General features: G+C 45.9%; 1 protein-coding gene across 6 annotated transcripts in view; it reads right to left on the bottom strand.

The window, feature by feature from the left end:
* Positions 1-1,519: 1,519 nt before the first annotated feature.
* Positions 1,520-14,214, bottom strand: part of fam172a (family with sequence similarity 172 member A) — a 191,191-nt gene continuing 178,496 nt past the window's right edge. For 5 of the 6 annotated variants that reach the window (XM_055886030.1, XM_055886023.1, XM_055886025.1 and 2 more), the window contains one exon: positions 1,520-3,622. In XM_055886030.1, coding sequence (XP_055742005.1) covers positions 3,462-3,622 — 161 coding nt within the window. In that variant the 3' untranslated portion in view covers positions 1,520-3,461. The remainder of the gene's footprint in view (positions 3,623-14,214) is intronic. The other variant, XM_055886031.1, reaches the window with a different exon arrangement.

Here is a 14,214-nt window from a genome sequence, read left to right on the forward strand (position 1 = left end):
CCATAAACACTACCACTTCTTAATTCAATTTCAGCAACTGACAAAAATGTTTTAATACATGGGAATGGTGCATGGGAAACACATGATTGAAGGGATAGTTGCAGGAAAAATGCTAATATTGGTACCATGTCTTGAATGGGATTTGTGACACAAATGCTAAACCGTTAGCATGTGAAAACAGTGCCAGGGAAACTAAACCAAAGCGTGGATGGCCGTCATACCTTGTCCATAGACCGCTTACAGTGTAAGGAAACCAACGTGTCATTTTGTAATTTGGGTAAACTCTCTCTTGAAGGTGGATGATTGGAGTGTACTTAACATAACACAATGGACATTTTAATACCAACAGCCATAATGTATCTGATTGGAGAATGATTTGAACCAAAGCGTTTTTCAAATGCTATATTTAAAGGGAAACTTCACAATTGTTCAACTTCACATTGATCTTCAGCACCACCCCAACATCAACATATGTGAAAATGGTGCATTTCTATGTTTTGTAATAAAAACAATTGAGGAAGTGTTTCCAATGACATCAGTGTGTATCTTGTGATTTGGACCAATTGCGAGTTGACATTACCTACTACTTGCCTACTAATTGTCTAATCGTCCAATGACATTGGAAACATCTTGATCTTTTTTTTACCACAAAACACAGAAACACGCCATTTTCACGTATGTTGATGTTGTGGTGGTGCTGGTGACGATCAATAGGAATTTGAAAAATGGTGAAGTTTCCCTTTAGTCAAATCACAAAGCATGAATGTCCTTAGATAGATGATCAATAAAACATACAAACAATCTGAAAGAATAATATATTCAAGAGTATTTGTTCAAATTAGTCACAATTTACATATCTGTGCTTCAGATTTGGTTCTATGGCTGCACGCAGTAGTTCTGATCCATTCCCATATGGCTTGTTGGACTTTCGGTTGATCCAACAAAATGGTGCCTTCTGAGTAGTGTAACTTGGTGACAATTTTTTTTTTCTCCCCCCACCAAATTTGAATATTCTGTCATAAAGAGCACATGTTCAACTGAATGAAAAACACATTTTCCCCATCTCAAGAGCAAAAAATATATAACTATATTAAGTGCGTCTTTGTTTGATGACTTTTTAAATCCGCCATGAATCAACCCCCATGTGATAGGGGGAATGGAGGCTTGTTGTATACAAAAGGGAGGAGCAATTGAACGCAAGCGTCACAAAAATGTTTTAATTGTAAAAACATTTCTATCCCGTCTATCTATGGGTAACAGGGTTGATGTCTTATGCTCAATTTCACACCACCAAACACCAGAAAACGGTCAAAAAAACAGTAGAACCAGCTCTCCCGCTTTTAGACTAGGATTTGACAATTAGATGTTCAATGTCTCTTTTGACATTAGAAATCAGATCAATTGAATGTTCCATGTGGTCTATATTAAAGGGCACTTCATTTAATATAAAAGGCGTTTAAAATTCAACACGCGTGCACAATTTCTACTTAAAATATCAAAGGGATGCAAAAGGCACTCATTTCGTGGAACGAGCCCTTTATTACAAATATCGAGTGAACATAGTGTGTTGTATATTCCTGAGGCAGCAATATACACATAATGAAGTAAAATAGCAACTGTTTATTCTTTCACGCAAAGGGAACACACATGAACAACAGCATCCTGAAATGAAACTTCTCCACCAGTCCGCATATTCCCCAATCAAACAACAAGTTAACTTCATGAGTGACATCCAAAGAGACATTTAATACAATTAGATGAAAATTACAACAGCTCACACACTGCTTCCCTCATTACTGACAAAAGCAATGATGTGTTTAATAACCTACAAAAGCCTCAAAATATCACCCAGTGGCTGTTATTTACACAGAATAAAAAATAAAGTATAATATATTCCAATATATTTCTTAACACTCCTTATAAATGCCTCGCCTGAAGCCGTGGAAAGGTAAAACTTGTCTGGAGAGACAGTGGCTGTGTTGAGAGGTGTATTCATGTATCAGTGGCTTACTGTCTCCTGGTGATACAAATATCTGGGCATATCAGAAGGATATTCCATTCATCTTTGAGTGATTTCTAACTTACACGTCGTGGAAATATATATAAAAAAAAAAATCTTGTTTATGTCCCTGATTGAGATTATGCGAGGCTGACCCACCCACGCAGGGCTCTCCTCTTTGTCACTTTTACGTTTGCACTCGAGGCAAGTGTTTGGAAAATACATTCCTCCCAACATCTGAAGACACGCCATCTAGGCTTAGGATAATATTGAAATCTTGGATTTCCCCGACACGTGCAAGGGGATGTATTGAAGTTTTTATGGCTGTGTTACTGACTTCTTGTTTCTGTTAAAATGAGATATCCCTAAAACTCATTTTGATGCTGGGCTTTGTAAGCGATTTAAAATCTGCTCAGTTTCTTGAATTCTCAAATCTAGGACAGGTTCTGGTCGGTTTATTTATTTCATCAAATTAAATCCTCGGGGGACATCAATTTCATGGATATCAAACAGGAAAAAGGGTACAGTAAAAAAAAGAAGACATTTTTACAAATTACAAAATCATAGACAATCTACCTCATTGTCAACATTTATGACTCTGGGACTTCATTTGGTCTGGTACAAAATCGAATTAGAGTGCATAAAAATCCAACGAAACATTGAGCGAAAGTAAGATACAAAACACCACCAGTATATCAGCTGTCATAAACATTGCAGTGCAACTCCCCAAAGTACGATCGTATAAATAGATCCTCATTTGACAGAAAATGTAACTATCGTTTTAATAAGTGTGTGTGTGTGTGTGTTTGGAGATGGTAAGGCAAAGGGATGGACGTGACTACGGAGCCATAAAAACAACACACTCACTTTACATTTAAAATCATCTCATGTTAATGGAGAATGTTTACTCTAGTTAAAACCATCGTTTTGTGGTGACGGGTAGGATGTTGGGTTGAGGGAGGGAGATATGCCAAGTGTATGAGTGGTGTGGGTTGAGGAGGACTGTGTGGGTATGGGGCGGGCTCTAGGACCTCGGGGAGTGGCGGGGAGGGCTGCCGGGGTATTAGCTCAGTTCAGGGCGATGTCAGGACAATTAGAGGTATACCACTGCGCACTGTGCACAGCGCCTGTCAGCCTTAATCTCAGCCACTGCAACCACTGCTCCGTGGCCCGGACCACAGCCGAGCCACAGCCCACGGGAAACGCAAACACTCAGCCCATATTGTTTTGACAGTTGCGCTCATCTAGAAACAATGCAAAACGCTATTGCTATGCATACACCATCACCCTGCACTCTGCCGGTAAAACAATACATGTGCGAGCCGGGAGATAAATTCAGCCAGAAGAGAGAGAGATCACACAGAGATGAGGGAGGAAGGAAGGAGGGAAAGATGGAGAGGGAAGACGGAGAGGATTTGGCACCTCCTCCACCCCTCTGTGTTTCCCTCCTGTCGGTGTAGTTCTATAAGTCGTTGTGGTTGTGGTCCGGTTTGGTTCTGTGGGAGCTGCGTGTAGTGACCGCGTTGGAGGTCTCCTCCTCCTCCCCAGTCTGTAAAGCCTCACCGAAGAACTGGAAAATGGAGTTGAAACTCCTCCACGACGTCAGCTCGTGTCGCTCTGTACCTGCACAACACACGCGCACGCACGCACGCACACACACACCACACACAGCACAAAGAGACAGTGTTAACTTAACAGTCCACTGTGTGACCATAGAGAGGATAATCAAATAATGAAACTAACATACACCACAGTTACATCACACACACCTAATGGGTTACAGATAAATCATGTTAACAGAGCATGTAAATCCCCTCCTCTACACCTGGAGAGCTTATTGTGTGTCCCACTTTCAAGCAAAATGCTTATAGGACATTACACCCATTCCAACCTTTGACCTCGCAGTCCAACGGGATAGTCTTAATATTTGATCCAACTTGATTCACGATCGTGCACACCCGATACCCTCCCGTGTCTGCCTTTTAATTGAATGGGAGTTATGCACAATGGATGCACTAAGCGAAGCCAGTGGACCGTTATTCATTCATTCTCAGAGCTGCTTGAGAGAGGAAGCGGTGAGAAGGCACTAAGGCAGCCGGCGTATCAGGTGGTCCGGGTTTCCCCTCCCTTCTCCAGGTGAGCCGGTTCCCATGTTGGGGTCACGGGGAGCCTGAAATCTGGTACACACGCCTCAGGTTCCTCTCGGCTCTCCGAGGTCAGGGGATCGCTGCGTCGCTCTGAACGCTGCCACACAACACCTCCGCCACGGTGCGGCGACGGCACACCAATGCAGCTGCTCCACCGCCAGCTCCTCGGCAACCATTTACAACCAATGGCTTATGGCTTAGTTCCCTACTAGCTGGCGGGTAGGCTGTTTAGCCACATGCTGTACTGTACCGTGTTGAGAAGCAGTAACCAGAGACCATCCCAGGGAAAACGGGTCACAGAGTGATACAATGGTGTTCTATCCCCTGATATCACATATAAACAGTGAGAACTAGTCATAGCAGGGTACAGTTCTAGTTCTTCCACTGTATTAGCCCACGAATAGACTCCTACACCATTAGGCTTATGTACCTGTTACCAATGCAGCCGCACACTATCAGTTAATGGGGCCATTGTTGCTTTGTTGATGGGTCAAGGCACCAGTTAAGTGAGAGCCCTCTCCTCTCCTGTTCTCTCCTCTCCTCTACATGCACCAGGCTGGAGGGATACAATTAAAAAGCACCTTTAAGGCCCTTTCCAAATAGGGTCCTTTGATGGCTGCTGTATTGACCCCATGTTTATTAGATTGACCCCCTGGCTGGCTGTGATAATGGAGGGGATGGAGGTGGAGGGGTTGGCCAAGGCTGGGATGGTCTATGGCGCGGTCAATCTACTGGACTCTACATGGTTTACCAGGCTAGCCTATGATCGCTGCCTCAGGTCAGATTGACTAGCCTGGCAATCAGTGAGTCAATAACCCCCAGACAGACTAACAGTGTGCTGCTACCTGTGTAAAGCTCAACGCAACAACACACAACCCTGGAAAACAAAGACACAGGCCCGCTCGCACCTCGCATCTATAATTTATATCCAATCTGAAGCACAGGGATCTCTCCTCCTCCGCTTTCTTTCCTCCTCATCCCTCCATTAGAAGTGTTTTTACATCTTTCCTTTTTCTCTCCGCAGGAGCGATCGACCTCAAACCTGAGCTGAACTTCTGTCACGCCCTGGCCTTAGTATTCTTTGTTTTCTTTATTATTTTAGTTAGGTCAGGGTGTGACATGGGGAATGTTTATGTTTTGTTGGTGTTGGGTGTTTATATGGTAAAGGGGTTATGGGGTGTAGTATATGGTTTTGTGTTGAGTGTAGATGTCTAGCGTTGTCTATGTTGGTTAGTTATCTAGGAGAGTCTATGGTTACCTGAATGAGTTCCCAATTAGAGACAGCTGATTTCGGTTGTCTCTGATTGGGAGCCTTATTTAGGGTAGCCATAGGCTCTCATTGGTGGTGGGTAATTGTCTATGTAAGAACGTTAGTAGCCTGTATGTTTGTGCACAACGTTTGTAGCTTCACGGTCGTTTTGTTATTTTGTTGTTTTGTTAAAGTGTTTTTGTGTCGTGTTCATCTTCGTGTTAAAATAAAAGAAGATGGCATATTTTCCAACTGCTGCATTTTGGTCCGTTAATCCGCCACACGATCGTGACAGAATTACCCACCATAGGACCAAGCGGCATGGAAAGCGGCAACAGGACCTACCTACACAGGATTCATGGACATGGGAGGAGATACTGGATGGTAAGGGGCCGTGGGTTCAACCGGGAGAATATCGCCTTCCTCGTGAAGAGCTGGAGGCAGCTAAAACCGAGAGGAGGCGATATGAGGAGGCAGCACGGAGACAAGGCTGGAAACCCGTGAGTACAACCCAAAAATTTCTTGGGGGGGGCCTTAAAGGGAGTGTGGCGAAGTCAGGTAGGAAACCTGCGCCTACTCCCTGTACTTACCGTGGAGAGCGAGAGTACGGGCAGACACCGTGTTACGCAGTAGAGCGCACGGTGTCTCCTGTACGCGTGCATAGCCCGGTTCGGTACATTTCAGCTCCACGTATCGGCCGGGCTAGACTGAGCGTTGAGCCGTATGTCATGAAGCCGGCCCAACGCATCTGGTCACCAGTGCGTCTCCTCGGGCCGGCGTACATGGCACCAACCTTACGCATGGTGTCCCCGGTTCGCCTACATAGGCCGGTGCGGGTTATTCCACCTCCCCGCACTGGTCAGGCGACGGGGAGCATAGAACCAGGTAAGGTTGGGCAAGCTCGGCGTTCAAGGGAGCCAGTACGCCTGCACGGTCCGGTATTTCCGGCGCCACCTCCCCGCCCCAACCCAGTACCACCAGTGCCTCCTCCACGCACTAGCTATATGGTGCGTGTCTCCAGCCCTTTACCACCAGTGTCTAAACCACGCACCAAGCCTCCTGTGTGTCCCCAGAGTCCTGTGCGTCCTGTTGCTGCTCCCCGCACTAGCCCTGAGATGCGTGTCCCCAGCCCGGTGCCACCAGTCCCGGCACCACGCACCAGGCCTACAGTGCGCCTCAGCCGGCAGGAGTCTGCCGTCTGCACAGCAATGACTGAACTGCCCGTCTGCCAAGCGCCATCTGAGCCATCCGTCTCCCCAGCGCCATCTGAGCCATCCGTCTCCCCAGCGCCATCTGAGCCATCCGTCTGCAATGAGCCTGCAAAGCCGCCCGTCTGCCATGAGCCTGCAAAGCCGCCCGTCTGCCATGAGCCCACTGAGCCGTCCGCCAGACAGGAGCCGCTAGAGCCGCCAGCCAGACAGGAGCCGCTAGAGCCGTCCGTCAGAGAGGATCTGCCAGAGCCGCCAACCAGACAGGATCTGCCGGAGCCGCCAACCAGACAGGATCTGCCAGAGCCGCCAACCAGACAGGAGCAGCCAGATCAGTCAGCCAGCCATAAGCAGCCAGATCCGTCAGCCAGCCATGAGCAGCCAGATCCGTCAGCTAGCTATGAGCAGCCAGATCCGTCAGCTAGCCATGAGCAGCCAGATCCGTCAGCTAGCCATGAGCAGCCAGATCCGTCAGCTAGCCATGAGCAGCCAGATCCGTCAGCTAGCCATGAGCAGCCAGATCCGTCAGCTAGCCATGAGCAGCCAGATCCGTCAGCTAGCCATGAGCAGCCAGATCCGTCAGCTAGCCATGAGCAGCCAGATCCGTCAGCTAGCCATGAGCAGCCAGATCCGTCAGCTAGCCATGAGCAGCCAGATCCGTCAGCCAGCCATGAGCAGCCAGATCCGTCAGCCAGCCATGAGCAGCCAGATCAGTTAGCCAGCCATGAGCAGCCAGATCCGTTAGCCAGCCATGAGCAGCCAGATCTGTCAGCCAGCCATGGGCCGTCCCTCAGTCCGGAGCTGCAGTCCCTCAGTCCGGAGCTGCAGTCCCTCAGTCCGGAGCTGCCATTCATCAGTCCGGAGCTGCCATTCATCAGTCCGGAGCTGCCCCTTACCCTGGTGCTGCCCCTTACCCTGGTGCTGCCCCTTACCCTGGTGCTGCCCCTTACCCTGGTGCTGCCCCTTACCCTGGTACTGCCCCTTACCCTGGTACTGCCCCTGATCCTGGTACTGCCCCTAACCCTGGTACTGGACCTTAGTCCGGAGCTGTCCCTTAGTCCGGAACTGCCCCTTAATACAATGGGGTTAATGTGGAGGGGGGTCGTTTGGAGGAAGCCTAGGAGGTGGTTAGGTACTGTGGTGACGTGGGGACCGCGACCAGAGCCGGAGCCGCCACCGTGGAGGGAAGCCCACCCAGACCCTCCCCTAGACTGTGTATGGTGCGCCCGGAGTTCGCGCCTCAAGGGGGGGGTTATGTCACGCCCTGGCCTTAGTATTCTTTGTTTTCTTTATTATTTTAGTTAGGTCAGGGTGTGACATGGGGAATGTTTATGTTTTGTTGGTGTTGGGTGTTTATATGGTAAAGGGGTTATGGGGTGTAGTATATGGTTTTGTGTTGAGTGTAGATGTCTAGCGTTGTCTATGTTGGTTAGTTATCTAGGAGAGTCTATGGTTACCTGAATGAGTTCCCAATTAGAGACAGCTGATTTCGGTTGTCTCTGATTGGGAGCCTTATTTAGGGTAGCCATAGGCTCTCATTGGTGGTGGGTAATTGTCTATGTAAGAACGTTAGTAGCCTGTATGTTTGTGCACAACGTTTGTAGCTTCACGGTCATTTTGTTGTTTTGTTAAAGTGTTTTTGTGTCGTGTTCATCTTCGTGTTAAAATAAAAGAAGATGGCATATTTTCCAACTGCTGCATTTTGGTCCGTTAATCCGCCACACGATCGTGACAACTTCGGAACGCCGCGAACTGTTCCACCCTATCCCAGCGCCGGGGACAGTGGGAGTGCGTCTCCTTTTCGATATGCAGACGAACCGGGCCCCTCCCGTCGACCGCCGTATAAGCTCCCCCCTGTCTGCGGAAGGAGCGGTCTCCGATATCTCTCGGCGCCCGGGCCTTGATAGCTAACAGCCTTTTACTGCCTTGGCCCACTCCTCCAGTAACAAGTAGAGTGTGTGGAAGCTAATGGATGTTGTCAGTGGTGTGTTCTGAGCGCTGATTTAGAGGGAACCCACCAGCCAGGCTTCTCCCAGAGTTAGCCTGACCGCTGGACTACCTGGGCGAGGAGTACGAGAGGAGGAGGATAGTTAGCGCACTCACGCTACAAATCACATTTATATCCTTAAAAGACATGGAGATCGATTAAATGCCACGGTGTCGTGTGGAAAGGGAATTCTGTCCTGTAAACAGTCTGTGAGAGGACTCGCCTTTTTCCTCCCTCCCCCAGTTTCAGTTGTCGTCTCATACGTAAAAGTTAATTGCGCCACTGATTTCAGTGGTCAGGTCACAGGGGCTCGAACTATACTGGTGGAAACTGCCAACCCCTCCCATATTAATTCGTTTATTTATATTTTACATGACTATTCCGGTTTCATTGTGAAAAAGCAAAAAGTGTTTGTATTATTTGTACCCCCCAATTTTGTGATATCCAATTGGTAGTTACACTCTTGTCCCATTGCTACAACTCCCCTACGGACTCGGGAGAGACGAAGGTCGTTAACCCGGAAGCCAGCCGCACCAATGTGTTGGAGGAAACACCGGCCAACTGGCGACCAAAGTCTGCTTGCACAAGCAGTCGCTAGAGCGCGATGGGACAAGGAAATTATGGCCGCCCTCCCCTCCCCTAACAAGGACGACGCTAGGCCAATTGTGCACCGTTTCATGGGTCTCCCGGTCACGGACGGCTGTGACACAGCCTGGGATCGAACACAGGGCTGTAGTGATGCCTCAAGCCACTCGGGAGGCCCGCAAAATAAAATGTTGCATAGAGCCTCACTTTTTTATTCTTCTTGAGACGTGCTGTTTTCATAATGCTGGACATACATTAATATACAGTGCATTTGGAAAGTATTCAGACGCCTTGACTTTTTCCACATTTTGTTACGTTACAGCCTTATTCTAAAGTTGAATAAATCGTTTTTTCCCTTATCAATCTACACACAAAACCCCATAATGACAAAGCAAAAACGCATTTTTAGAAATTTTGGCAGATATAAAAAAACTGAAATATCACATTTACATAAGTATTCAGACCCTTTACTCAGTACTTTGTTGAAGCACTTTTGGCAGCGATTACAACCTGGAGTCTTCTTGGGTATGACGCTACAAACTTGGCACACCTGTATTTGGGGATTTTCTCCCATTAATTTCTGCAGATCCTGTCAAGCTCTGTCAGGTTGGATGGCGAGGGTTGCAACACAGCTATTTTCAGGTATCTCCAGAAATGTTCGATCGGGTTCAAGTCCGGGCTCTGGCTGGACCACTCAAGGACATTCAGACTTGTCCCGAAGCCACTCATGCGTTGTATTGGCTGTGTGCTTAGGGTCGTTGTCCTGTTGGAAGGTGAACCTTCACCACAGTCTGAGGACCTGAGCCCTCTGGATCATTGTCAAAGGACAATTCCTTCCACCTCATGGTTTTTGCTCTGTCATGCACTGTCAACTGTGGGAGCTTATATAGACAGGTGTGCGCCTTTCCAAATCATGTCCAATCCATTGAATTTAGCACAGGTGGACTACAATCAAGTTGTAGAAACATCTCAAGGATGATCGATGGAAATAGGATGTACTATCGTTTAAAAAATATTTAATAAATGAGCAAACATTTCTAAAAACCTGTTTTTGCCCAGTCATTATGGGGTATTATGTAGATTGATGAGGATTAAAAAAAAATGTAATCCATTGTAGAATAAGGCTGTAACCTAATTAAATATGGAAAGGGGGAAGGGGTCTGAATACTTTCCGAATGCACTTCATGTGTACTATATTAATATAATCCCCTCCAAGCCTCTCTATTGGTTGTCCTGTGTTCTTTCACCCCTCCAAGCCTCTCTATTGGTTGTCCTGTGTTCTTTCACCCCTCCAAGCCTCTCTATTGGTTGTCCTGTGTTCTTTCACCCCTCCAAGCCTCTCTATTGGTTGTCCTGTGTTCTTTCACCCCTCCAAGCCTCTCTATTGGTTGTCCTGTGTTCTTTCACCCCTCCAAGCCTCTCTATTGGTTGTGCTCTGTTCTCCTCTCTCATTACGGCCTGTGACAGACAGCGCCAACAGATGCAGTCTATTTGATCCTAGATGCTTAGCCTCCCCTGTCACAGCCACTGGATCCCTCTCAGAGTAATTGACTGACTGTTTGATCTCTATGAGACGACGCACGCACGCACGCACGCACGCACGCACGCACGCACGCACACACACACACACACACACACACACACACAGTGGTGTTATCAGTGGTGTGGGATGAAGTAAGGGAACATGACGTGTGTTTGAGAGGAAAAAGTCCTCCGTAGCTGTGGGCCATGCTTTTTTTCCCCCCTCACCAGTCGCTGCATGCTGTATGTTGTCACAAGTGGTAATCTCCTGTGATAGTTGGGTATTTCAAAACAAACGGTAGGTGACTGAAGAGCCAAAGTAACGCCCCGAGTGATAGTCAGAGAGAAAGACAGAATCAAAGCACGCTGGCTATAATTAGTTTTCATCTGTGGTACATTATTTAAAGCCCCGCCACTTAATTGCTTGTGTACTAATGGCCTATTTTATGTGAATCAAACTTTTTTCATAATTCATAATTACATTGATGTGAGCATGAAGGGCCATATATCTCTGCTGCATTTATTACAGAAATACATATGCATATTCAGCATGAGTCTGTGAGGCACCGTACATCTAATGTTTTCGGTAGTTTTGGAACAAATTGATTTCATTTTGTACATTTAAAAGCTTAATCATTTCCCTAGACATTGAAATATATTTCATATTTAATCGACCAGGACTTCACAAGATAAATACATGCAATGGTCATTACCGGAAATTAGGTTAATAGAATTTCAAACTCTTATTTAATATTCTGCAAGTCAATGTTAAACTTTTTTGTTGTTGTTGCCAAATCTATCAAACTACGAGTATCATTTTCTTGAGTGCATTGTTATAATGCACTTATCAAAGGTCATCTAAGCTGTTTCTATCCAGTCTGGACATTGAACGTACTGACATGTAGCGAGGGGCAGCTATTCTGTAACACTATCTCACAGTGTGTTTGTGGAAACTATCTATTGCACAGATCAACGATGGGGAATCGCTATCTGTGTCCTGCTTGTTAGACGATCGGATATCCACTCCTGAAGCGGGCTGTTATTAGTTTATCTGCCGTGCGGGGTGAGTGGGGCCGCTGAGGGCACTACGGCCATCTTGTCTGCCTGTCAGAGGGCCCCGATGTGTCACTGCCAGAGGGAGAGGTCAAACGAAGTCAAAGCAGGTGCCAGGGTCACTCAGCTCGCCCGCACAACTTTCCCCCCCACTCACAGAGCACAAAAACAAGGCTACGGTCAAACAACTGTTGATTCCAATCTAAATGTGGGACTTCACCCTGTCCCCATTCACCATTGGATTAACTCCTTCCAGACAAAGGAGACACGGTGAAGTCAGATATAATCATGACGACATATTTGTCATTCCCTGTAACCCCACTGTGTTTAGTTTTATTTTAATCAAATCAATAGATTAATCCAGTTCACATCCACACAAACAGGGGAAAAAAAACACAGACACCGACACAATTTACAAAAACACACAGCATTTCATTAAAACAGCACTACCACTGCCATTTTAATGCGATTCAATTTTTATGATTACCGGTAAGTGGGGTCTGTCTGTTTTCTCTATCTCTCTCGTACTGTTTTTAATTACTTTCCTTATTATTGTGTGTTGTTGTTGGAGAAAACAAGGCAAAACTCATTCCACATCCCTAGATGAGGAACCTGAATGACTAGCTCGGGGGGGTTGCCGAGGGAACTTGATATTTACTTTAAAAGAGAGAGATTTCACCATTAACTTGTTGAAATAGTCTCTTCATTTCTGTTCATATTATTCAAACCATCACTTGGGAGACCAGAGGGGACAAATAATGGATGACCAGCCCATACCCCCCCCCCCCACACACACACACTCTCTCTCTCTCTCTCTCTCTCTNCTGCTTTTATATACTTGGAGGAGAGTATTTACAAGATAACCCGAGCCCAAGGACAGCGCAAGCTATTGGATACGAGTGTCTGACTCTCCAGTGTCCCGTTCGGTAAAATGGCTTCGGTAGAAGCCAAAACATGCTCCCACTCCGACAACACCTCTCAATGTCAGCGGGCTTCTCTCTCCAGGGTCGCAGTGTGCATCAGAGACATGGGCTCCTACTGTAGAGGGCCTTCAGAGACATCTTCCCCTCTACAAAATGAACTGTTTTAATAAATATCTGAATTAGTTCATGGACATGTTTTCATCTAAAGATATTTTACCTGCATTCATACACATTCCTATTTGTTCTTTGTCTTCAAATTTATGAAGGCTATTGAGAATATGAATTATTTAGAATATAATTATAATTTTTTTTTGTCTGCTGAAAAAAACAATTTCACAGCCTTATTGCAATTAGAGTAGGGATACAGGCAATATGCTTTCAATGTATCCTTTTCAATAACATTCTATGACCTATTGTTGGTAAGTAGGGATGAAGCCCTGCTTAAAACTCTTTCTAGAGGCATATCTGTCAACACTTCTCTACTATACAGTGGGGTCCGGAATTATAGGGATGAGAAGAATCTCCAAAAATAAAGAAAAACCCTGGAATGAGTAGGTGTGTCTAAACTTGACACACCTACTCATTCCAGGGTTTTTCTTTATTTTTGACTATTTTCTACATTGTAGAATAATAGTGAAGACATCAACAACTATGAAATAACACATATGGAATCATGTAGGAACCAAAAAAAGTGTTATCATATATTTATAATAAATATATTTTAGATTTGACATTCTTCAAAGTAGCCACCCTTTGCATTGATGACAGCTTTGCACACTCTTGGTGTTCTCTCAACCAGCTTCATGAGGTAGTCACCTGGAATGCATTTCAGTTAACAGGTGGGCCTTGTTAAAAATGTATTTGTGGAATTTCTTTCCTTCTTAATGCATTTGAGCCAATCAGTTGTGCTGTGACAAGGTAGGGGTGGTATACAGAAGATAGCCCTATTTGGTAAAAGACCAAGTCCATATTATGGCAAGAACAGCTCAAATAAGCAAAGAGAAACAACAGTTCATCATTACTTTAAAACATGAAGGTCAGTCAATGCAGAAAATTTCAAGAACTTTGAAAGTTTCTTCAAGTGCAGTCGCAAAAACCATCAATCGCTATGATGAAATTGGCTCTGATGACGACCGCCAGAGGAAAGGAAGACCCAGAGTTACCTCTGCTGCAGAGGATAAGTTCATTAGAGTTAACGGCACCTCAGATTGCAGCCCAAATAAATGCTTCACAGAGTTCAAGTAGCAGACACATCTCAACATCAACTGTTCTGAGGAGACTGCGTAAATCAAGCCTTTATGGTTGAATTACTGCAAAGAAACCACTACTAAGAAGAAGAGACTTGCTTGGGCAAAGAAACACAAGAAATGGACATTAGACCGGTGGAAATCTGTCCTTTGGTCTGATGAGTCCAAATTTGAGATTTCTGGTTCCAACAGCTCTGTCTTTGTGAGACACAGAGTAGGTGAACGGATGATCTCCGCATGTGTGGTTCCCACAGTGAAGCACGGAGGAGGTGGTGTGATGGCGCTATGCTGGTGA

Source organism: Salvelinus fontinalis, chromosome 28, assembly GCF_029448725.1.
Source record: "Salvelinus fontinalis isolate EN_2023a chromosome 28, ASM2944872v1, whole genome shotgun sequence".
In the NCBI taxonomy this organism is placed as follows: Eukaryota; Metazoa; Chordata; class Actinopteri; order Salmoniformes; family Salmonidae; genus Salvelinus; species Salvelinus fontinalis.